Here is a 23,636-nt window from a genome sequence, read left to right on the forward strand (position 1 = left end):
TTGGGGTAAAATTGTTATTGACAGAGCTTGATCTAAATCCCAGCTGGGCCTCAGTTTTTTCAAATGAGGGCATGGGCTGCAGGATCTCTGAGGTCTCTTCCTGCCCTGTGACTCTGTGCATTTGCCTAATAAAATTTCTGTCATATTTTGGTTGGCTTTTTGAATGTAATAGCAGACCTTTAAGAACATCTCCCACATGAGACTTGAGACATGAGATTTGTGGGTCAGGAGGGAGATGATCATAAAGCCTTCAAAGACAAAAAAAAGTCTGAGCCGAGTCTTGTTAGGTGGAAAGGTATTTCCAGCACAGAATGATAAAGATCAAGGGAAATTCAGACACAGGGACCCTCACTGCAAAGTTAAGTATACCTGAAAGAATGTGGTGGGAAAGAAAGGAAATAAAGGAAATCATCTGAGTTTATTAGAATTCAGGGAGTATTGTACGAGATAAGGTGGGAGAAGGAAATTGGGACCAGATTTTCAGTTTATTGGCTATCACCTTCTTAGTTAAATATGCATTCTATATTTATATGCTTTTTGAATGTTCCATATATAGCAAGAATTGGGAAATAGAAAAACTTCAGGGAAATTTTAGATTGCTTTGGATTTCTTTTTAACGTTTTAGAAAGCAGCAGTTTGGTATCTTTGCTTAATAATTGTGGTATGTTGAAACAAAGAAAAGGGTCAGATTAGTCAACTGAATGTCTTTTCCTCCCTTTATTACTTAGTATTCACTTCCTAGACACTTTCTTTGGTGGGTTTTTAAAAATGTTACCTATTTGTTCTCCTAATTGTTAGGCTTTTATTTTCCTTTTTAGTTTATCGCTCCTCTTTATAATTAGTATCAACTCCAGTCAGCCATTTCAAATTGTCATTCTGCCCATCTTTTGAGTTCTGTGTTAGTAGATGATTGTTCACAATCTTCTTTGAATGTCACAGCTCACAACCATTTGATAGGTCTAAAGCGCATATCTATAGCCATATTTCCTAATAAAATATTTACTTGTTGTAAGAGTCCCTGTTCTCCCCAAAAAAACCCTTCTAGAATAAGGAACATTATCTTTGTATAGTATCTTGCCTAAGGCCTCCCATCTATTCAAAGTCTGATTATGAGGAACACTGTTTTGTGTGACCTGGCATTCCAGGGCATGGGTCAGTACATCTTATTTCCTCTAATGCTTCACCATTAATTGCTCATAAGCACTTGTGGAGATCTCACAATGGAGAGTAAACTCCAGCTTAGATTCTTACTACATTGTTTTGAGTGTTTCCATAGGTAAGTCTTGGGCAGTATCTTAAAATGATGGCTTCTGTTTCTTAGAGGCATCTGTTTAACAACTGAACTCTGATGAGGAGAGTGATTTCCAGTAAGTGTAATCTCCTCCAGTTGTATTTCTTATTTTACTGTTTCTGATGAGGAACATGCTTTCTATTTGGGTGCTCTAAACTTTCTCCTTTCTCCATTTTATGCATGTGTGTTTTGCTTTGTTTTGTTTTTGCCATCTTTACAGCTAAGGAAGTTTGTAAAGAAACATTATATCATCTCTAGACATGTAAATCTCTTAAAATGAGTATACTTCATGTTCTATTGACTTGACTCCCTTTAACAATAAGAAAATAGATTCACCCATTCACTTACTTTTTTAAAAGTTTTAATGAGTTTCTATTATTTGCCCAATTTATTCTAGTGCTGTAGGTATAAAAATTCCAAACATCTTATCTCTTTGAAGTCATCTTTGTAGTGACTAGCCCTAAATTCCTTTTATTCCTAGTAGTGTATCTCATCATATTAAGAATACAGATCTGTAGCAATATTTGTTTTGGTGGAATTTAAGATGTATTGGGAAAAAAATGCATTTGACTGTTGGCAAGAGATTAAGATTAAAAAAGAGATTTTCTAAGAATATGAGCGAATAATAACCATGATGATAGAATAACCACAAACTGACCAGAGCAGTTGTTAATCATTTCTCTTAAATCATATCTGGGATGTTAGAAAATGACAGTCTGAAATGAAATGGTCATTAATTGGGAGAATAAACAGTTTCTTATAAAATGCTTTTACTAAAGATTTTTCGCTGCTTCACTATAAATGAAATCTAACCATTTAAGCACATTTTGTCTATAAGTGAATCTTATTGTTTCAGTTTAAATAAAGTAGTTGTTACATCATAAAAGTCATTTGTCTATAAGATATGAAACAGTTTTTTTTTTTTTTTTCACTTTGGGTTTTTTTGTATATTATTTATTTTACTTTATTTTTTTTTTTTTATTTTTTTGGCACGTGGGCTTAGTTGCTCCGTGGCATGTGGGATCTTCCTGGAGCAGGGATCGAACCCATATCCTCTGCATTGGCAGGCGGATTCTTAACCACTGCACCACCTAGGAAGCCCCATATGAAACAGTTTTGAGTGAGATAATTTTTTCACTAAAAAAACCATGTTAAAATATGTATTGAATATCTTTGATCTGAAATGCTAGGAATTGAGAGATGTTGTCTTCTCTTTAAAGCAGTGATTTGTCATCCTTTTTTGATCATGGACCTCCTCCCTCTCCCAAGAAAAATGTATTTATATATTTAAATAGAATGTCTTTTATAACTTTAGGAAGTCCGTGGAGCCCACCATTATGAATCGTACCCTGAAGGAATTCAGTCCAGTAGGAACAGATATATGAACACAAGCTATAATATAAGTGATTTAATAGCGTTGGGGATTGTGGAAACATAAGTGAAGGGCAGTTAATTTTGCCTAGGCCTAGGCAGTAGAGAATGGAATCACAAAGAGAAGTGGGTGGGTGGGAATTGATCCCAGAAGGTTGAGAATGTGCGGGCTTTCTCTCTAGTTGTGGTGAGCAGAGGCTACTCTTCGTTGTGGTGCACAGGCTTCTCAGTGCAGTGACTTTTCTTGTTGCAGAGTATGGGCTGTAGGTGCGTGGACTTCATTAGTTGTGACATGAAGTCCCTAGAGCATGTAGTCTCAGTAGTTGTGGCATGCCAGCCCTTGAGCGCATGGGCTCAGTAGTTGTGGTGCACAGGATCAGTAGTTATGGTACATGAGCCCAGTTGCTCCACGGCATGTTGGATCTTCCCACACCAGGCATCGAACCTGTATTCCCTACATTCACAGGCAGATTCTTAACCACTGCGCCACCAGGGGAGTCCTAATTATACCTTTATAATTGACTTAAAATAAAAACAATGACAAAACCAAATACTGGAAAGGATATGGAAAAACTGGATCACTTATACATTGCTGATGGGAATGTAAGATAATGTAGCCACTCTGCATTAGATATGACACCAAAAATACAAGTAAGAAAATTAAAAAAAAAATAAATTGGACTTCTTCAAGAGTAAAACCTTTTATGCTTCAAAGGACACTGTTAAGAAAGAGAAAAGAGAACCCACAGGGTAGGAGAAATTGTTCGCAAATTACATATCTGATAAAGGGACTTGTATCCAGAATATATAAAGAAATCTTACAACTCAACAATAAAAAGACAACTCAGTTTTAAAACGGGCCGGGATTTGAGTAGACGTTTCTCCAAAGAAGATATACAGAAAATCTAATAACACACAAAAAGATATTCAGTATCATTAGCCATTAGTAGAAATTAAAACTAAGTGTTTAAAATATTTATTTAATGATTCACTTGAAGATAACAATAATAAAACAATTATATTTTAAAATAGATAACATTTTTAATGAAAATTATTAATATACTTCAAAGCAAAAAATTATTTTTCTGCTGAGAAGAGTGGCATTGTTTTACATTTTTGCAAATGTCTAATATTTGATTTAATAAAATCACAGAACTCTCATATGTAGTTCTACATTCAGTATGTTGCAATATGTTGTTCTGGTTGAACTATACGAAGAAAATACAGATATGTAATTGAAGAAGGGAGGAGTATTTTAATACTCTTTTCAGATAATTATGGGTCGGTTTTTTTTGATACAACATCAAAACTCAACAACTGATCATTTCTTAAAAGATTAATTGCAATATGGAATCCGACGCCATATCAATGGAACTTTTGTACTCTATAACATTAAAAACCATTGAACTATCTTATACATTGAGGGGAACTTTTACCCACCGATAACTTTGTAGCATCATCCACTGGTCATTGGAAAATATTGGTTCACTGAACTATCCATATCTTCTAGATATTAACACACTTCATTATACAATATTTAAAAAATCAGATTCATTACTATCACTGCTAATCGCATCAAGAAAGCCATGCTCATGGTGGCAGATATTATGTTCCCAAAATTTTGATTTTTTGCTTGACAGCTCAAATTTTATCATTTGCAGTACATATTGTTGACTATTTCCTTTGAAGTGACATACTTACTTCTCTTACTTTCAAGAAAACATCTGACGGATACCCAAGCCTGAGTAACAGTAGTTTGTCAGCCATTATTTCAAGTTAAAGCTGGCAACTCAGTCACTTAAGTCCTTTTTTCTTTTTTGAGATGGCTCTCATCCTTCAGTAGGCAGTGAAATGTGTGGTTTTTTTTTTTTTAAATGTACTTCCCATTTTACCACAGAGAATATTAATAATTTTTACTGGTTTGACAAGGATATTCTTTTTTTTTATTATTATTATTTTTTTTTATTTTTTTGGGGGGTACACCAGGTTCAATCAACTGTTTTTATACACATATCCCCATATTCCCTCCCTTCCTTGACGCCCCCCCTCGATTCCCCCCCACCCTCCCTGCCCCAGTCCTCTAAGGCATCTTCCATCCTCGAGTTGGACTCCCTTTGTTATACAACAACTTCCCACTGACTATTTTACAGTTGGTAGTATATATATGTCTGTACTACTCTCCCGCTTCTTCTCAGTTTCCCCTTCACCCCCCACCCCCTCCCATACCTCGAGTTCTCCAGTCCATTCTCTGTATCTGCTTCCCTGTTCTTGTCACTGAGTTCATCAGTACCATTTTTAGATTCCGTATATGTGAGTTAGCATACAATATTTGTCTTTCTCTTTCTGAGTTACTTCACTCTGTATGACAGATTGTAGTTCTATCCACCTCATTACATATAGCTCCATCTCATCCCTTTTTATAGCTGAGTAATATTCCATTGTATATATATGCCACGTCTTCTGTATCCATTCATTTGTTGATGGGCATTTAGGTTGCTTCCATGTCCTGGCTATTGTAAAGAGTGCTGCAATAAACATGATGGTACAAGTTTCTTTTGGGATTATGGTTTTCTTTGGGTATATGCCCAGGAGTGGGATTACTGGATCATATGGTAGTTCTATTTGTAGTTTTTTAAGGAACCTCCAAATTGTTTTCCATAGTGGCTGTACCAACTTACAGTCCCACCAACAGTGCAGGAGAGTTCCCTTTTCTCCACACCCTCTCCAACATTTGTTGTTTCCAGACTTTGTGATGATGGCCATTCTGATTGGTGTGAGGTGATACCTCATTGTGGCTTTGACTTGCATTTCTCTGATGATGAGTGATGTTGAGCATCTTTTCATGTGTTTGTTGGCCATCTGTATGTCTTCTTTGGAGAACTGTCTATTTAGGTCTTGCGCCCATTTTTGGATTGGGTTATTTGCTTTTTTGGTATGAAGCTGCATGAGCTGCTTGTATATTTTGGAGGTTAATCCTTTGTCCGTTGTTTCATAGGCAATTATTTTTTCCCATTCTGAGGGTTGCCTTTTAGTCTTGTTTATGGTTTCTTTTGCTGTGCAAACACAAGGATATTCTTAATTGAAATTGGCTTTTAATGTTTTTGTATTCATCTACTCATTCAATCATTGATTCATTTTTACTATGAGTATGTGGCAGTGAAGAATGCATGATTACTATTATTGTTTGGTGCTACCAGCTAGGTTCATGCCAAGGCCCAGCAGTTTTACCTTGCTTTTTCACAATCAGTGCAAATTTCACAGTGAAGAAAGGCAAATAATGTCTTAGTATTATTATGAAAATAGTTTGACCTTACAGACCTGCCAAAAGTTTCTCAAGGACCCTGGCCTCCTTAAAAAGCTATATTATAACTCTCCTGTAGCTAATTTATTTATATCATAAAACATTTTTGGATATCTGTTATATGAGAGACTGTGTTGGCCAAAAAGTTCATTTGGTTTTTTCTGTCAGTTGGCTCTAGTATTGCTTAGTTGTCTTTAACCTCATTCGAAACAATTTTGTTAGATTGTATTGTGACAGTTTTCATATCAGGGTGCATTTACCAAAAAAACCATCAAAATTGGTGAATTTTTGTATAGCCATTTTAATATTAAAAATGGAAGAAAAAAGCAACATTTTTGGCATATTATACTTTATTATTTCAAGAAAGGTAAAAATGCAACTGAAACACAAAAAAAGATTTGTGCAGTATATGGAGAAGGTGCTGACTGATTGAACAAGTCAAAAGTGGTTTTTGAAGTTTCGTGCTGGAGATTTCTCTCTGGATGATATTCCACGGTCTGGTAGACCAGGTTGAAGTTGATAGCAATTGAATGGAGACATTAACTGAGAACAGTCAACGTTATACCACTCAGGAGATAGCTGACATACTCGAAATATCCATGTCAAGCGTTGAAAATCATTTGCACGAGCTCAATTATGTTAATCACTTTGATGCTGGGTTCCACATAAGTTAAGGGGAAAAAACCTTCTTGACCGTATTTCCGCATGTGATTCTCTACTTAAATGTCGTGAAAATGTTCCTTTTTTAAAACAAATTGTGTCAGGTGATGAAGAGTGGATACTGTACAATAACGTGGAATGGAAGAGATCGAGGGGCAAGCGAAATGAACCACCACCACCCTCACCAAAGGCCAGTCTTCATCCAAAGAAGGTGATGTTGTGGATATGGTGGGATTGGAAGGGAGTCCTCTATTATGAGCTCCTTCTGGAAAACCAATTAATTCCAACAAGTACTGCTCCCAGTTAGACCAACTGAAAGCAGCACTCAATGAAAAGCATCCAGAATTAGTCAACAGAGAACACATAATCTTCCATTAGGATAATGCAAGACTGCATGTTTCTTTGATGACCAGGCAAAAACTGTTACAGCTTGGCTGGGAAGTTCTGATTCATCTGCCATATTCACCAGACATTGCACCTTTGGATTTCCATTTATTTTGTTCTTTACAAAATTCTCTTAATGGAAAAAATTTTAATTCCCTGGAAGACTGTAAAAGGCACCTGGAACAGTTCTTTGCTCAAAAAGGTAAAAAGTTTTGGGAAGATGGGGGACTTCCCTGATGGCACAGTGGTTAAGACTCTGAGCTCCCAATGCAGGGAGTCCGGGTTCGATCCCTGGTCAGGGAACTAAATCCCACGTGCATGCCACAACTAAGAGTTCTCATGCAACAACTAAGGAGCTGATGAGCTGCAACTAAGGAGCCCCTGAACTGCAACTAAAGAGCCCACGAGCTGCAACAAATGAGCCTACCTGCCACAACTAAGACTTGGCGCAACCAAAAAAAAAAGTTTGGGGAAGATGGAATTAAGGAAGTTGCCTGAAAAAAATGGCAGAATGTAGTGGAACAAATGATGACTATGTTGTTCAGTAAAGTTCTTGGTGAAAATGAAAAATGTGTCTTTTATTTTTACTCAAAAACTAAAGGAACTTTTTGGCCAACCCAGTAGATTCTGGGGATTCACCAATGAACAGAATAGATGGAAATATCATCTGTTGTAGAGCTTGCTTATAAAGGATAAAGACAGACAATAAGTGTTAGGGAGAAAAATAAAGTAGAGAATAGAAGGGATGTGAGTGTGTTTGGTGGGGGTGTGTTGTACAGTTTAACTAGGGTAGCCAAGAAAGGCCTCACTGAGAAGTTGAGATTTGATTGAAGATTTGAAGAGGGTGAAGGTACATGCCATGCACATCTCTTAGGAGAAGATATTCTAGGGAAACAGCAAGTGCAAAGGCCCTGAGGCAAGAACATGTGCATCTGTGAGGAACAAGAAAGGAGGTTGCTGCAGCTGGTGCGTAATTAAGTAAAGAACCATAGAAGATGATATCCGAGAAGTAATTAGTTGGGTCATAACATACACATCTTTAAAGACCATTGAGGTTATTTTAATTTTACTCTGAGACTGGAAATCATTGGGGCATTTTGATATATCATTCTGGTTGCTGTGATGAAAATAGTCTTTAAGGAGGGAAGAGCAGAAGTGGGCAGACCATTTAGGAGGCTATTGTAATTATGCAGACAATGGATAATGATGGCTTGGACTGATGGTTAGATTCTGGATATATTTAGAAAGTAAAATCAATAGGTTTTGCTGATGGATTGGGTGTGGAGTATGAGAAGCATACTACAATATTTTTGGCCTGAGCACAGGAGAAGAATGGCATCGCCACTGAGATGGGAAACACTATGGGAGAAGCACATTTGAGAGGTCTACCAGGAGCTTAGTTTTGAATGTCTTAAGTATGAGATGTCCAAGGGGATGTTTTGAGTAGGCTGTTGAATATCAGAGCCAAGGCCAAGAGAGTGAGATGGACTATAAATGTAAATTTGGGAGTCATCAGTATATAGATAATATTTAAAACCCTGTGACTAAATGAGATTACCAAGGAATGAGTAGAGGCATATGAGAGACGCTAATGTGTACTTAAGCTTGGGAATAAGAAAGGAGCATATTTAGTGTTGAGGGTAAGAAAAATGGAGGAGTTCAAGATGATTGTAGGTTTCTGTTTGAATAACTAAATAGAAATTGATGAGTTAACTAAAATAGGAGACCCGGGGGAAGATAAATTGTAGTTTAAGGACCCTGATATAGAATGTTCCAGCGGAGATGTTTAGTGAACAGCTGTAAATATGGATCTTCAGTTAAGTTTTGAGAGGTTTGAGCCAGACATATGCTTCAAGTCATGGGACTAAATGAGAATGCCAAGTGATGATATGGATTCAAAAAAGATTCTCCTCTAAGAAACACCAATAATTAATGTGGAATGTGGTGAAAGAGAAGGGAACAACAACAGAAACATTGAAGGGAAATGAGAACTAAGAGTTTGAGGAGGGAAAGCTGCATGTCAGATGCTGCAGAGAGAAATCTAGGGTGAGGACTGGATAAAAGCAAGTGGCTTAGATAATTAGGATATAATATTTTTGAGGACCACAGTTTCAGTAGAATGGTAGTGACAGGGTCAATTTTCATTACTTTGGGCATCAAATGGGAGATAAGGAGGGCCATTGATTTATGACTCACTCTATTATATTTTATCTACCTAAAATAATGCCATGATTAACCTAATTAAGATTAATGCTTTTGGAGAATGTTAGGTCAGACTTTAACTGGCAATCTCAAATATGTCAGAAATGAAATCACAGCTCTGTGTTAGTAAAGTTTCTTGGTCGTAAACAGCAGAAACCTACTGTAACTTAAAGCAGATACTGCTGACATTAAGCAGAAAAGGAATTTATTGGAAGGCTCTTTGTTAGTTCACAGATTCCATGGAGAGCTGGAGAATTCAGCTTGGAACATGGTGGGGAACCAAAGGAGGCCACACAGCAAAGAACACAGCCATTGTCCCAGCTCAAGAAGTTGGGTTAGGACAACCCACCACTGGACACCCCACAGCTTGTTAGCACTGCTGCCAGTGGCAGAATAATCATAGTCACTGCTGTGAATAATCTATATCTCTCTGAGTCTTTATTCACTAATGCCCAAGTCTTTGAATTTAAAAGGAATATCTGATTAGCCAAGCTTAGGTCACATGTCCATGTCCTAGTTGCCAGATAGCTGGCAGAGAGGCTATGTCTCTTTGCTTCAGTTGGCGATATTTCCCTCACAAAAACCTCCTCAATGGTGATACCAACAAATAGAAAAGCCATTGGAATGCTGGATAGCCAAAACCACCAGCTAGTGCTATAAAACTAAGTACTGGGACTTCCCTGGTGGTCCAGTGGTTAAGATTCCCCACTTCCACTTCAGGGGGCACAGGTTCAGTCCCTGGTCGGGGAACTAAGATCCCACATGCTACATGGCACAGCCAAAAAAATTAAAAAATTAAAATAAAATTAAAAAAAAATTAAAAATTAGAAAATTAAAAATAAAATAAAAAATAAAATTAAAAAAAGCAAACTAAGTACCAAATCTTGAAATTGAGTTATTTGTGGTGAGGTGGATGGACCTAGAGTCTGTCATATAGAGTGAAGTAAGTCAGAAAGAGAAAAACAAATACCATATGCTAACTCACATATATGGGATCTAAAAAAATGGTACTGATGAACCCAGTGACAAGGCAAGAATAAAGATGTAGTTGTAGAGAACAGACTTGAGGACACAGGGTGGGGGGAAGGGGAAGCTGGGATGAAGTGAGAGAGTAGCACTGACATGTATATACACTACCAAATGTAAAATAGATAACTAGTGGGAAGCTGCTGCATAACACAGGGAGATCAACTGGATGATGGGTGACGACTTAGAGGGCTGGGATAGGGAGTGTGGGAAGGAGTCGAGGCAGGGAGGGTATACGGGGATATATGTATAAATACAGCTGATTCACGTTGTTGTACAGCAGAAACTGGCACAACAGTGTAAAGCAATTATATTCTATTAAAGAGCTTAAAAAAAAAGAGAGATTTAGGGGAAACTAATTTGAAACTCATATGACCAAAATTAAAATTCTTTAGTAAGCTCAGGGATGTAATCCATGGCTTGCCTTACCAATATTAAATATCAAGAGTATCAAATTAAAAACTTGGCTTTGATCTCTCCTGCTTTATACCTTATAGTATAGGCCCTTCATGTCCTCTCTCCCCAGACCTCTGGGCCCCTGTAACCTACACTGCAATTCATGATGGCAGCCTGGTCAAACTAAATGGAGGCAAATGCAGGCAACATTACTGAACCTAGTAGTAGGGGCACATTTCTGGGGATGAGGTTAGTCTCAGCTAGACCTGGATGGATATTAGGAGTAACTGTGACCCTTTGGAGGGGGGAAGAGAAAACTACCACTCTGCAAAAGAGCAGATTGGGTTGAAGCTGGGGGAAAAGTACTTTGGGCCACAGCAGAAACTGAGTTGCTGGGCCAGGCCAGGGATTGGGTGGGGTAGGAGACATAGCAGTGGAGAGAAGCAGAGAAAGGCACGTGTTGTACAGATAGTGTCTGCCCAAATTCTTCAAATAACTATGCCTATGAGAATCTTTTCTTTCTTTCTCTCTTTTTCTCTTTCTTTCTTTTTTTCTTTTTCTTTCTTTCTTTCTTTCTTTCTTTCTTTCTTTCTTTCTTTCTTTCTTTCTTTCTTTCTTTCTTCTCTTTCTTTTTCTTTCTTTTTCTTTCTTTCTTTCTTTCTTTTTTTCTTTCTTTTTTTTTTTGGCACTAGGATTTAACTTGATTTTTAAAGGTGATTCCCTGCCAGAAGACCATTGTGAAGTCTCCCCACAGAGGAAAAGACCCACTGTGTAATTCAAATAAAACTAGACCTTTTTGCTTGCCCTTCTAAGAGACTAATTTTGACATAGTGACACATCCAAAAGAAATACAAATCCAAAACTTCAAAACCTTGATGAATAATATAGCTCTTTAATGGAGTCTCTTGAAGATACTGTAAAGGGAATATTAAATCAAGCAACAGACAGCAAAACATCCCCTTGCCCCCACCCCCCACACACAGAGTCACTGCCCCAGTCTCTTCTGTCACACAAAGCCCGCAGCTCAGGAAAGCCCTCTTTATTCATCTCTCTTCCACTCTTCCAACTTCCAGACTTCCAACTTCCAACTAACTCATACTTTTTAAAAAAATTAAAGCCAATTTAGCTTCTTCCAACTCTCCTCTCCACCTATACCACACCCATACCACACACACTATCCAGCAGTGCTAAAAGAAAAATTTCCTTAGAAAAAGCACAGAGATAGAGTGGAAGCTTTGAGTACTTGTGCTTCAGTTATTTCTCCCCTGCCATTATTTAAATTAAAGGAAGTGAAATATGAGGGTGTCTTCCTTTCTTGGTTGAATTTGTAGAGAATATCTATGACGGTTGGCACCAGTGTGTGTGAAAAAGAATAATGAGAGATCACGATAGAAAGAGGCCAGATCAGTTGGGACCAAATTATAAAAGAGCTTTCATTTCTAAGCTCAGGAGTTTGGATCAGTTCTAAGTGCCTGTCACCCTAGTTTCTTGTATTCAGCAGTGGAATGGTGGCTCTCTACTACGAGGTGGAAAGGAATAGACAGCAGTGTCAGTGCTCAGGTTCATGTTACCTGGTGCACTTCCTCAAGGACTTCTCTGACCTCAAACTTTTGGGTCCTTTTTTTAAAAAAATTACCAAACACTTCTAATAGTGCTTTCTACGTGCCAAATCACTATTCCAAGTATTAACTTATTTAAAGTATTAACTTGTTTAAACTCTATAAACAATCCATCAGTTACAGTCCCTGTTTTATTGATGAAAAAATGAGGGCACAGAGAAATTAAGGAACTTGTTCTAGATACTATAGCTAGAAAGTAGATGGTAGAGGCAGAATTCAAACCCAGGCACTACATGTCCAGGGTCCGTGCTCATTATCTCTATCTGTGTCATGCTGACCAGTGCTTGTAAAGCAGCGTCCTGGAACTGTCTGCATTAGAATCACCAGGGATACTTGTTAAAAATGCAATATTTTGGTCCACCTCAGACTTACCATACCAGAGTTTTGTTTTTTTTTTATAGGGAGCAGAGGACCTGGTTATTTATATTGTAAAGTCCTGTAGGTGATTCTGATATGTATCCTTTGTTAAGATCTGTTTCAGAAGGATTTAGTACTGTCACCATGTTCACTTCTTATCCTGGCTTCCTTTGAGTATACGATTAAATGCTTTTGGAGGAATACCTAATTATTGCAGAACTTAAAGTTAATACTTTTATACCATAGTTGGCCTTTTAAGCCATTTATACCTGAAATTTAGTTGAAATCCTTTCTAGAATAACATTTGACCAATGAAAACAAAATTTTCATTCATTTTCCACAAATGCATTTAAATGCAAAATTTCACTTTAAAACTGAATGGAAGCTGAGAAGTTGCTGTCCCATTTATGATGAGAATGAAGAGAACTGTAATAGCTCTGGAAAGTACACCCTGTGTGATATGAAAAGAGAACTCTCTGAATTATGGAACAGGTCTCTGTAGTATCATACCTCCATCCTTAGCAAGGATTGTAGCTGGCAATAAAGCTCAGAATCCAATGTGAACAAGTGTTCAGTCTGGCTATTTTGCTAACCCAAGATTCCAAGAGAAAATTTGTCTGCTAAGGTAGATAAATCAGGTTATTGTGGGCTAAAATTTTAAAGAGATTAAAAGAAATTTAACGGACATACTTTTTTTTTTTTTCCACTTTGTAATTTGTCTTGTCAGGTCTAATCTTTCCTAAAATGTACTTTATGGATATTTCCAGTCCTCCTTATTTCTTTGTATGAAACCAAAATCAAGGATCAAGATCTGTAGTGAGGACAGGGAAAATATCCAAACACTGAGAATCATGCAAGGACAGATACCTTTAGAAATATAAATTAAGTAGGGTCCCTTTTCCTCCACCTCTAGAAGGTTGTAGAATCATTAATATGAAGGAATCAGCTAGAATGATATCTCCCCATGTTCCCGTCCCATGCTTACACACATAGGTCACTTGAGACTACTCTTGTACAAGTATACCCCATTTCTAGAGTCTCTGCCTAGAACTTTAAAAAATCATTTTTGGAGGGCCTCAACTCAACATTTTCCCCATTTTTTCCAACAAAAAGTAAAGTACTTCTCTTAGATATCAGTATCTAAATTTTTCTTTGAAGTGTTTCCTAATTAATCTCTTTTTTTCAGAAAACTTGTTGACTGTATTTGCTGTAACCTCAGACCGTCTCTGTCTCCCTTCCCCATGCTTTGCTATGCTAGCATATCTGTAGGGTGCAACTTAATTCACAGGAAGTTCACTTCCTGCTGGTAGCCCTGAGTAAAGTCAGTTTTTAAAATGAAACATCTTGTAAACATTATATCTGACAAACTCTCATATTGTTAAACTCTTTATGCATTTAGTGTTTGGCCTTTTTCCTTAATAAGACATTTTGCAGATTGCCACACTCTCAGCACTCAACAGATGATTGATAACAAGTTTCAGGAATCCTAATGTATTTTCCTAAATCACACATGGTCCAGCCTTTGAAAAAGCTCTGTATTATAGCTGACAAAGTTTTGAAGTTTGATGAGCTCAAATTATTGAATGAAGTAATAGCAAGTATAGAGTCAGAAACTTCCTAGCCCTCTACCTGTCCAAAGCACATAACCAACATTTCGTCTGAGATTTCTTTAGGGAAAACAATCCTACCCTGATTTAGAAACACTATCCCTAAAACTCTAATCAAGAGAGAAGAGTGATTTGGAGGCTACTGTCTTATTCTTGGGAAAGTTTACAAGGAGTCATTTTCACAATGAAACTCAAAATTAATTCTGGGTTTGAAAAAGGCATATATAACTATTAAGTTGAACCTTATGAAATTGCTTAGATTTTTTTTTGATATATAAAAATATGCACTTATATAAACATTTTTCTCAACTTAATGAAGTTTATAACATTTAAAAATTCAGTATTTAATTACAAATGATTTGTCCTTCATGCCAGCAATGAAAAGGGTTGCAGTAGTAAACCAAAGGGATTGGTGGACCCAGTGCATCTCTTCTCAGTTTTCCATGCCTGTGCCTTGAGTGGAACCTAATTGAGATCAAATTGTAGCTCTGTACAGTCCAAGTTTAAAGTGGGTGACAGTTTTCAATTATAACAAGCCAGGGGGGTAAAAGCTGCCTCAGTGGCCCGGGAGCCCCCAGCAGATGTCTGGTGGCTCTCTTGGTGGGAGAGACAGCAAGGGCGTGTGCGTGGTCTTTGAAAAGATGTTTGATGGCTTTGTTTTCAGCAGCATCTCCCAATGGTGTGTAAGTAGCATACGTGCTGATATAGGATATCTCTTCAGGTTGTACGCCTGCATCTTTTACAGCAGCAGCCATACATCTGCACCTGGCCTCATGCAGCTTGTGCAGCCGCGGTCCCCTGAAATTACTGAGATTTGACTCACAAGAATGACGGTTTTGTGTGGTTCAGTTGTACACTTTTTTGTGTGAATAAAAGGGGAGTTCAAGATCAGTTGGGCAGTTTTGGGGGCTTCCGGTAGAGTTTGATATGAGAACTATCTCTTATGGCAAAACTTGAGTTTGTACATATTAGGATTTCAAGCTAATTTTTCCTCTGGTTAACCTCACCTGCATTATCAGATTTGAATTTAGTGTGAAAATTTTCCTCTTGTCAAAATGTAAACCTTGGCTCACTCTTGGGCCATCTGCTGTGCACTAATAGTTTTGATTTATTCTTCCTCTGGCTGACGTGTGCTAATGGTGCAGATGCAAACTTTACATTTCCTTTTACTGGTCTGTAGTTTTATTGCATATATTAGTGGCACAAATACTGCATTCATATTAGCTATTTCTGTTAACTGTTTCTAGTTGGGGATGAGTAATGTACTTTGCTTATGTTTTTACTATGATGGGAAGCCCTACATCATAGACATTTTAATAGACTTTTTTTTTTTATCTTGAGAAGTTTTTTTTTTAATTTTATTTATTTATTTATTATTTTTGGGGGGGTACACCAAGTTCAGTCATCTGTTTTTATACACATATCCCCGTATTCCCTCCCTCCCTTGACTCCCCCCCACCCTCCCTGTCCCAGTCCTCTAAGGCATCTTCCATCCTCGAATTGGACTCCCTTTGTTATACAACAGCTTCCCACTGGCTATCTATTTTACAGTTGGTAGTATATATATGTCTGTGCTACTCTCTCACTTCGTCTCAGCTTCCCCTTCACCCCCCGCCCCCTCCCAAACCTCGAGTTCTCCAGTCCATTCTCTGCACCTGCGTCCTTGTTCTTGTCACTGAGTTCATCAGTACCATTTTTAGATTCCGTATATGTGAGTTAGCATACAATATTTGTCTTTCTCTTTCTGACTTACTTCACTCTGTATGACAGACTATAGGTCTATCCACCTCATGACATATAGCTCCATCTCATCCCTTTTTATAGCTGAGGAATATTCCATTGTATATATATGCCACATCTTCTTTATCCATTCATTTGTTGATGGGCATTTCGGTGGCTTCCATGTCCTGGCTATTGTAAATAGTGCTGCAATAAACATGATGGTACATGTTTCTTTTGGGATTATGGTTTTCTTTGGGTATATGCCCAGGAGTGGGATTACTGGATCATATGGTAGTTCTATTTGTAGTTTTTTAAGGAACCTCCAAATTGTTTTCCATAGTGGCTGTACCAACTTACAGTCCCACCAACAGTGCAGGAGAGTTCCCTTTTCTCCACACCCTCTCCAACATTTGTTGTTTCCAGATTTTGTGATGATGGCCATTCTGATCGGTGTGAGGTGATACCTCATTGTGGCTTTGACTTGCATTTCTCTGATGATGAGTGATGTTGAGCATCTTTTCATGTGTTTGTTGGCCATCTGTATGTCTTCTTTGGAGAACTGTCTATTTAGGTCTTGCGCCCATTTTTGGATTGGGTTATTTGCTTTTTTAGTATTAAGCTTCATGAGCTGCTTGTATATTTTGGAGGTTAATCCTTTGTCCGTTGTTTCATAGACAGCTATTTTTTCCCATTCTGAGGGTTGCCTTTTAGTCTTGTTTATGGTTTCTTTCGCTGTGCAAAAGCTTTTAAGTTTCATGAGGTCCCGTTTGTTTATTCTTGATTTTATTTCCCTGATTCTAGGAGGTGGGTCCAAAAGGATCTTGCTTTAATGTATGTCATAGAGTGTTCTAGACTTTTAAATAATTACACTCTACTTAATTTTACTACCTCTAATTTTTTTTTTGCAATTCTTATTTTTCACTGTGTCTGTGTATTTTAACAATTTCAAAATTTCTAATGCCTTTGGTTTTTAATTGCTTTAAATGAATGGATACATTGGGTTTCTGATCAACAGGTATAACTACTAGAAATTAACATTAGTTGAATGGTCTCCTTTTTTTTTTTTTTTTTTTTTTTTTGGCTGTATTAGGGCTTAGTTGCAGCACGCAGGATCTTTCATTGTGGCAAGCATGCTTCTCTCTAGTTGTGGCATGCGGGTTTTTTTTCCTCTCTCTAGTTGTGGCGTGCAGGTTCCAGAGCACATGAGCTCTGTAGTTTGCAGCACACACGCTCTCTAGTTGAGGGGCTCGAGCTCAGTAGTTGTGGCGCGTAGACTTAGTTGCGCCATAGCATGTGGGATCTTAGTTCTCCGACCAGGGATTGAACCTGCGTTCCCTGCATTGCAGGTGGATTCTTTACCACTGGACCAGCACGGAAGTCCCGAAAGGGCTACTTTTAATTATTCCTTTGGCCTTCTTATTTTTAAGGTTTGATATGCTCTTCAATTTGGCAGTTAGAAAGATACTTGGTAAGGTAAATGAGGTAGAGTGATAGTAGAAAACAAAAGCTCTTTAGGGTAGGAACATAGATTAGAGAAAATTTAATACAAAGCTATTTTTCAAATGAGGATAGATGCTCTTTTTATTTTTGGTCTGATTTTAACAGTTTTCTGTGTTGGAAAACTAACCCCATCTCTGAAATGCAGTGCATATGGATCAAACATAAAATGTTAAGAGGGCATTGTTATTAATATGGACCCGATTTGCAAAACTTTTTGACATGTTGATCTAAGTGATCTAAGTGAAAGCTGCTTAGTGTCACAAGTGCTGCCTGTTGCAGACTGTTTCCTTCATCTCTACAGGACATTGTTAGATATTAAATACATTCCTTTCTATCAAAAATAAAGGACTCCAGCCTTGAGTCAGAGTTTCCTAATATAGGAAAAGCTATTTTACATAGTACAACAGAAACTAGCAGGTAATCTGTTAATTAACAAAATTGGTTAAAGCAGGGGATCATTTTTTTAAAAAGATATATATGTATCTTATTTTATTTCAATTAACCATATAAATGTGCATTCATTTGCCAAGTTTTGAAGTAGGGCCAATTCCTTTGAGTCCAGATCTACTAAAGTTCCATGTTGCCTTTCTTGCAATAAACTACACTCACAGTACTCTCTTTCTTTTCACACTGTATCTTATCAGTTACATTGTAGTTTATTAAATTACACAATTAGTAACAAATGCAATTAGCAAAAGTAATTTTGGAAGAATACACAAACTAGTCATGAATGTTCAGTGTGCTGGGGCATCAGTCAGTGAGTTTTAGAGGGGGAGTGGGGAGGATCATTTAACCTAGTGAGTTAAAGTTGTCAGTTTCTACTCTACACAGATATGTAGAATCAACATTTGACAAAACTTAGCAGTACCTCAATTTTATTGTTTTACCATCACAACCTCCAGCTGAGCAAAATGTGGTCCTGTTCTTTTGATAAGTTAGTCTCCAATGCTTTAGCTCTTTTAAAAAGAGAAGAAACAGGTAACTTTGGATGCCGTATTATGCAGTAATATTTTGTCTTTTTCCAACAAAGTGCTTAGAAGAGGGGATTGGGAGAACCGCGTGGAAATAGTGTATTTTCTCATGCACAGTATTGCGTAACATTGGAAAACTGATGCTTTATTCTCACAGTGAAATGTTTTGGTGTTTTCCCACGAGTGTTTCTCTAACTTCCTCTGGGAATAAAAATAACAAAGCGTTGATTATAATATTTGTCCACATAGTTTCCTCCCTGAAGATATCCCTTGGTATCTCAGTCCTATAAGGGTTTTTCAGCAGTCCGTTTGAAGATATCTTAAAGTTAGTGACATAGTTTTGAGTGACAATAACAAAGTATATCATATTTATCTCTATGGCAACATCTTTTTTCTACTTTTCCCCTTTATTTTTAAGTAGCTTCACCTTTGTTGCAGTTGGATTAACTGACTTAATAGGAAAGAAAGAGTTTTGTTCGGATTCATCTAATTGTACCTGTATTTTTTCAGGATTGAATTTCCTATACAAGTTCTTTAATAAATAAGTAAAAGGGGGGGGGGGTAATATCAGGAAGTCCAGATAACAAATGTGGGTTTTTTTGTGCTGTTAAAAAAAAGAGTAAAGCTGTCTCTGATTACTCTAATTAACTGTTATTGAGATTTCTCTTGAGTAAATACCATTAGTATTATTTCACAAATTTATAATATAACAAGTAATTAGGGTTGTGTTTAGCTACGAGTGACAGAAAATCCAAAATAATAGTGGCTTAGACAAATCAGAATTCTGTTTCTCTGTCATGTGTAAGTTCTGAGATGTTATGGTAGCTCCTTGATCACCAGGACCCCTAGCTCCTGTACCTTATTGCTCCATGAACCTCAGGTTGCAGCTTCCATCTCATGGTCCAAGATGGGTACTCCAGCTCTAGCAGTCACATCTGCCTTCTAGCTAGCAGGGAAGAGAAAAGGAAGGAAAGGTTGCCTTCCACCATCACCACCTTGACAAAGTTGCATGCACCATTTCTTCTTATAGTCCATTGGCCAGAACTTGAATGTATGGCTTCATTTGGTTGCAAAGGAATAAGTCCTTTTTCTGAGTGGCTTTGTGCCCAACTCAATTCGCATTAGAAATGGAAGGTCCTATTTCTATTTTAATGTTATAGAAGGGAAAGCAGGTAGTGAGCACAGATGACTGTTCCTGCTACAATTAACATTCTTTCCTTGACAAAATAAAAGCTCGAATTTATGTTCTTTAAAAGAAAAATCATCTGTAGCACAGTGCTGAGTACATGGCAGGTCACTATGCTCAGTAAATTTTTTTTAATGAATGATAAGAAGTCAATAAATATTTGTTGACTGACTCCTTTGTTTCTGGAGGTGTCACTGACAGGATTAGTGAAATGCCATAAAAAATGAGAGGAACATAGTTGGAGAGAAGAAAATGAAGATTTCATTGTTATGGCAAGAAACATTTAACTTGAGGAAGTGAAAGTAAATGTTAAATGAAACAACTACACTTTCCCTGGCATGTGTGTGTTAAAGTTATTTTTTAATATAAAATAAGCACATTTAGAGTTTGTAGTATACCAGCTTTGATTCCCTGCAGTTCTAACCTATAGGCCTCTTGGTAAACAAGCACTTTATAAGTTTTTCTCCCAGTTTGCAGAGCTTTAATAATTAGAGATAAGGCTGGTTAACTGTAATAGTTTTTATGCATTCAAGATGTAATTCTTCTTTTTCACAAATAATGTGTTTTTTGCTTTTCTGCTGCAAAAGTAACTGCTTTGTTTGAAATTTAATGAAGAGAGAAAGAAGAAGTTGTTATGTTCAGAAAATCATAAGATCTTAGCAGGAAACTCAGATTTAAGTCTGAGCCTGACCTTAACCCATAACCAATGGAATCTAAGTGTGTTTATTTTTACAGTAGCCTTAATTTGGGGCTTGCAAGTTTGTTGGTTTGTTTTCTCATTCAATTTTGAGGATCCTGAAGCAGTATTTTAATTATAGGAGTTTAGCTATTTATAATTTTCATGGCATGAAGATCAGCAAATTTTGTTTCGTCTTGGCTATCATATGTTATCTTACCCTCAGAAATGTGTGATCTTTGCGTCTAACAATGCACTTAGAAAAAAAAAAACCAACACAAAACCTCTCGTGCTGCAATGCTGGAATTCTAATGGAACAATTTCACTCATCTTTTCCCCTCTTTTTTAAAAACCATGTTCTCATGGAGTTGTTGCCTTGAATGTGACAAAGCACAGGCAGTTACTGGAAATGTTTTCTGTACATTCTGTTCATGTACATTAATTTCAATTTGTTTTTCACAGTCTAGAATTTTTTTTCTTAGCTTTGCCAATAGTTGCATTTCATAATCTCATTGACTTTGAATTAAGTTGTATTGAATTTTTATTACTCTCAGCTATGTCAAATCCTACTTTTTGATGAATCCTTCCATATAGCAAGTTTGTTGAATGAATGAGAAACAAAAGAATAAGAAAAGAAAGCAAGAGGAGTTAGACTGAGGGTCAGCTTTATCTCAGTTTAACCATGCACCCTTAAGTGGAAACACTAACGTATACTTTTTTCTTTTTTTTTCTTTTTGCTGTGATAATTCCCATGTTTTTGCTAGGAAAAAGAGGAATTATTGAAAACAGTAGTTAATATCAAAGTCATAAGTCATTTATAATCAGCTTTGGAAAAAGCTACAGATATGTATACCTTTTCCAAAACACTCATACTCCCCTGTTTTTTGAAGCCAAACTCCTCTTGGCTCATTCTTACTTAAGTATTTGTGTGGTTGGAAACCAGAAATCTCAGATGCCCTGGGTCACTTATAGAGACAATCAGAGGTTGGAAATATTACATTTAGAATTATATAATTGTGCTAGATAATGCATTTATCACTTTTTTTTTAACCCTTCCACTGTTGTATGCTTGTTAAAGCTAAGAACTATGCATCTTCTTTAGTATATCCCTGTTGCTTACCTAAAGAAAAGCCTGACACTGTGCCTGTTTCAAAGGAAGAAGAGGAGGCTAAGCAGGCAAGGCTCTAGGCCTTGGCCTTACTTCAATCAGAATCTCTCTTTCATATCAGAATGTGGGTGGGGGGAACGTTCCTCTTTAAAAAAGAAGTTGTAAAATGACTCTATTAGATAGATAACTTCAGTATCTTGTGACATTATCTAGTCTAGCCTCTTCACTTTACAGGATTGGAAACAGACCCAGATCATACAGCCATTCAGTGGCAGAGCTAGAATTAAAATCCCTCTGTTCTGAGTGCTTGACAAATGCTCTTTATAGTATACTGCAGCATGTATGTTACCAGAGCCTAGGACTATTGTAAGAATACTGTTGACACATAGTAGCTGGTAATGAGGGTCACTCAGTAATTCATAATGTTTACTGCGTTAGGAATGACTGAATCATAAAATGATTTGTAGTGAATTACCCCAAAGCCAGGTTTAAATAAAAACTGTCATTTTATGTACATATTTATTGGAGTATAATTGCTTTACAGTGTTGTGTTAGTTTCTGCTGTACAACAAAGTGAATCAGCTATATGTACACATATATCCCCACATCCCCTCCCTCTTGAGCCTCCCTCCCACCCTCCCCATCCCACCCCACTAGGCTGTCGCAAAACACCGAGCTGATCTCCCTGTGCTGTGTGGCAGCTTCCCACTAGCTATCTGTTTTACAGCTGGTTTTTTATGATCGCAGTGAAATGCTGGCATCCTAAAAACTCTGAATTTGGCTTGTTATAGGACTAAGCCAATTGTTACGTGTAACAAATTGTTCTTTGTTAATCTTAGGATCATCTGCTGTTACCAGCTACCACCCATAACAAGACCACAAGACCAAAGATGTCAATTGTATTACCGGCAATAAACATAAATGGTAAGTTGAAATTTTGGTTTGTGAATGACATGCAATTGCTTTGTTTAACCTAGATTCTCTGGATTAACTAAAAGACAATTAAAATGTTCAGTTGGTCAGGTATATATCCATGCATTAATTCTGAAACATTTTCCCACTGTTTTCACAAAATATTATTTTTAAATTCCTGTACTCTTTTTTAAAAAGTAGATTTATGGGGAGGACTCGAGGTGGGGGGAGTCAAGGAAGGGAGGGAATATGGGGATATGTGTATAAAAACAGATGATTGAACTTGGTGTACCCCCCAAAAAAATAATAATAAAAAAATAAAAAAAATAAAAAAAAAAAGTAGATTTAAAGTTACTGTTTTAAAAAAACATTTTATTGGCGTATAATTGCTTTACAATGTTGTGTTAGTTTCTGCTGTACAATGAAGTGAGTCAGCTATATGTATACATATATCCCCTCCCTCTTGGACCTCCCTCGCACCCCCTACCCCCCAATCCCATCCATCTAGGTCATCACAGAGCACCAAGCTGAGCTTTCTGTGCTTTATAGCAGTTCCTACTAGCTATCTATTTAGAGTGGGATGAATTGGGAGATTGGAATGACATATATACACTACCATGCATAAAATAAGTAAATAGATAAAGTTACTTTTTAAATTACTATATTTTTAAAAGAAAAAATTCATTCTCTTTTATTTACAAAATTGGAAAAGTTAACATCTTTACTGATCTATATACTTGTTGTCTGGAGCCTTTCTGGTAATACATGCTGTATAAGAAGTCCCTGCTATGTTCTGAGAGTGAATTTGTAAATTAGGTTGTTGGAACTCAAAGCAGTTTCCTATATCACATAAATGGTAGTATGATTCCTAGACCAAACCTAAGAAGCCTATTTATATTTAATCCATAACACTGATGAATTTGATATTGATAGTATGACTATTGCATTTTGTTCTCCCACTAGTTCTGGGTATTAGATAAAATACAAATAATACCATAATACTTGAGAGTATCCAAAGATGTTAAGACATAATGTACTTGCTTATAGTCTAGGAGGAAAAATAAGATGGGCACAGAAATCACTGTATTCCATAGAGAGCATCCTATAAGGAATAAACAAAGTACTAAAGAAATTTAGTAAAGAAGAGATTACTTCCAGCTGGGTTCTTCGTGGAAAAGAAAAATGTCTCACTCCCAATACCAGCTGTGTGTTGTAAATGAGCACAGTGTGTATTGTTGGCTGATTACTTTCTCTGACACGTCATATTAGGCTCTAATGAAACTAGGAGGATTGGCTATTCTTCTCAAATGCATTTATCTGATGTAATAGAACTACTGGTAAATTTTC

The 23,636-nt window shown here is 37.0% G+C and overlaps 1 protein-coding gene across 7 annotated transcripts in view; it reads left to right on the top strand.

Annotated features, from left to right (window-relative positions):
- Positions 1-23,636, top strand: part of ATF6 (activating transcription factor 6) — a 235,502-nt gene that overhangs the window by 148,249 nt on the left and 63,617 nt on the right. For all 7 annotated transcript variants that reach the window (XM_057727666.1, XM_057727667.1, XM_057727673.1 and 4 more), the window contains one exon: positions 22,217-22,301. In XM_057727666.1, the coding sequence (XP_057583649.1) occupies positions 22,217-22,301 (85 nt within the window). The remainder of the gene's footprint in view (positions 1-22,216; positions 22,302-23,636) is intronic.

This window comes from Hippopotamus amphibius, chromosome 3 (genome assembly GCF_030028045.1).
Source record: "Hippopotamus amphibius kiboko isolate mHipAmp2 chromosome 3, mHipAmp2.hap2, whole genome shotgun sequence".
Lineage (NCBI taxonomy): Eukaryota > Metazoa > Chordata > Mammalia > Artiodactyla > Hippopotamidae > Hippopotamus > Hippopotamus amphibius.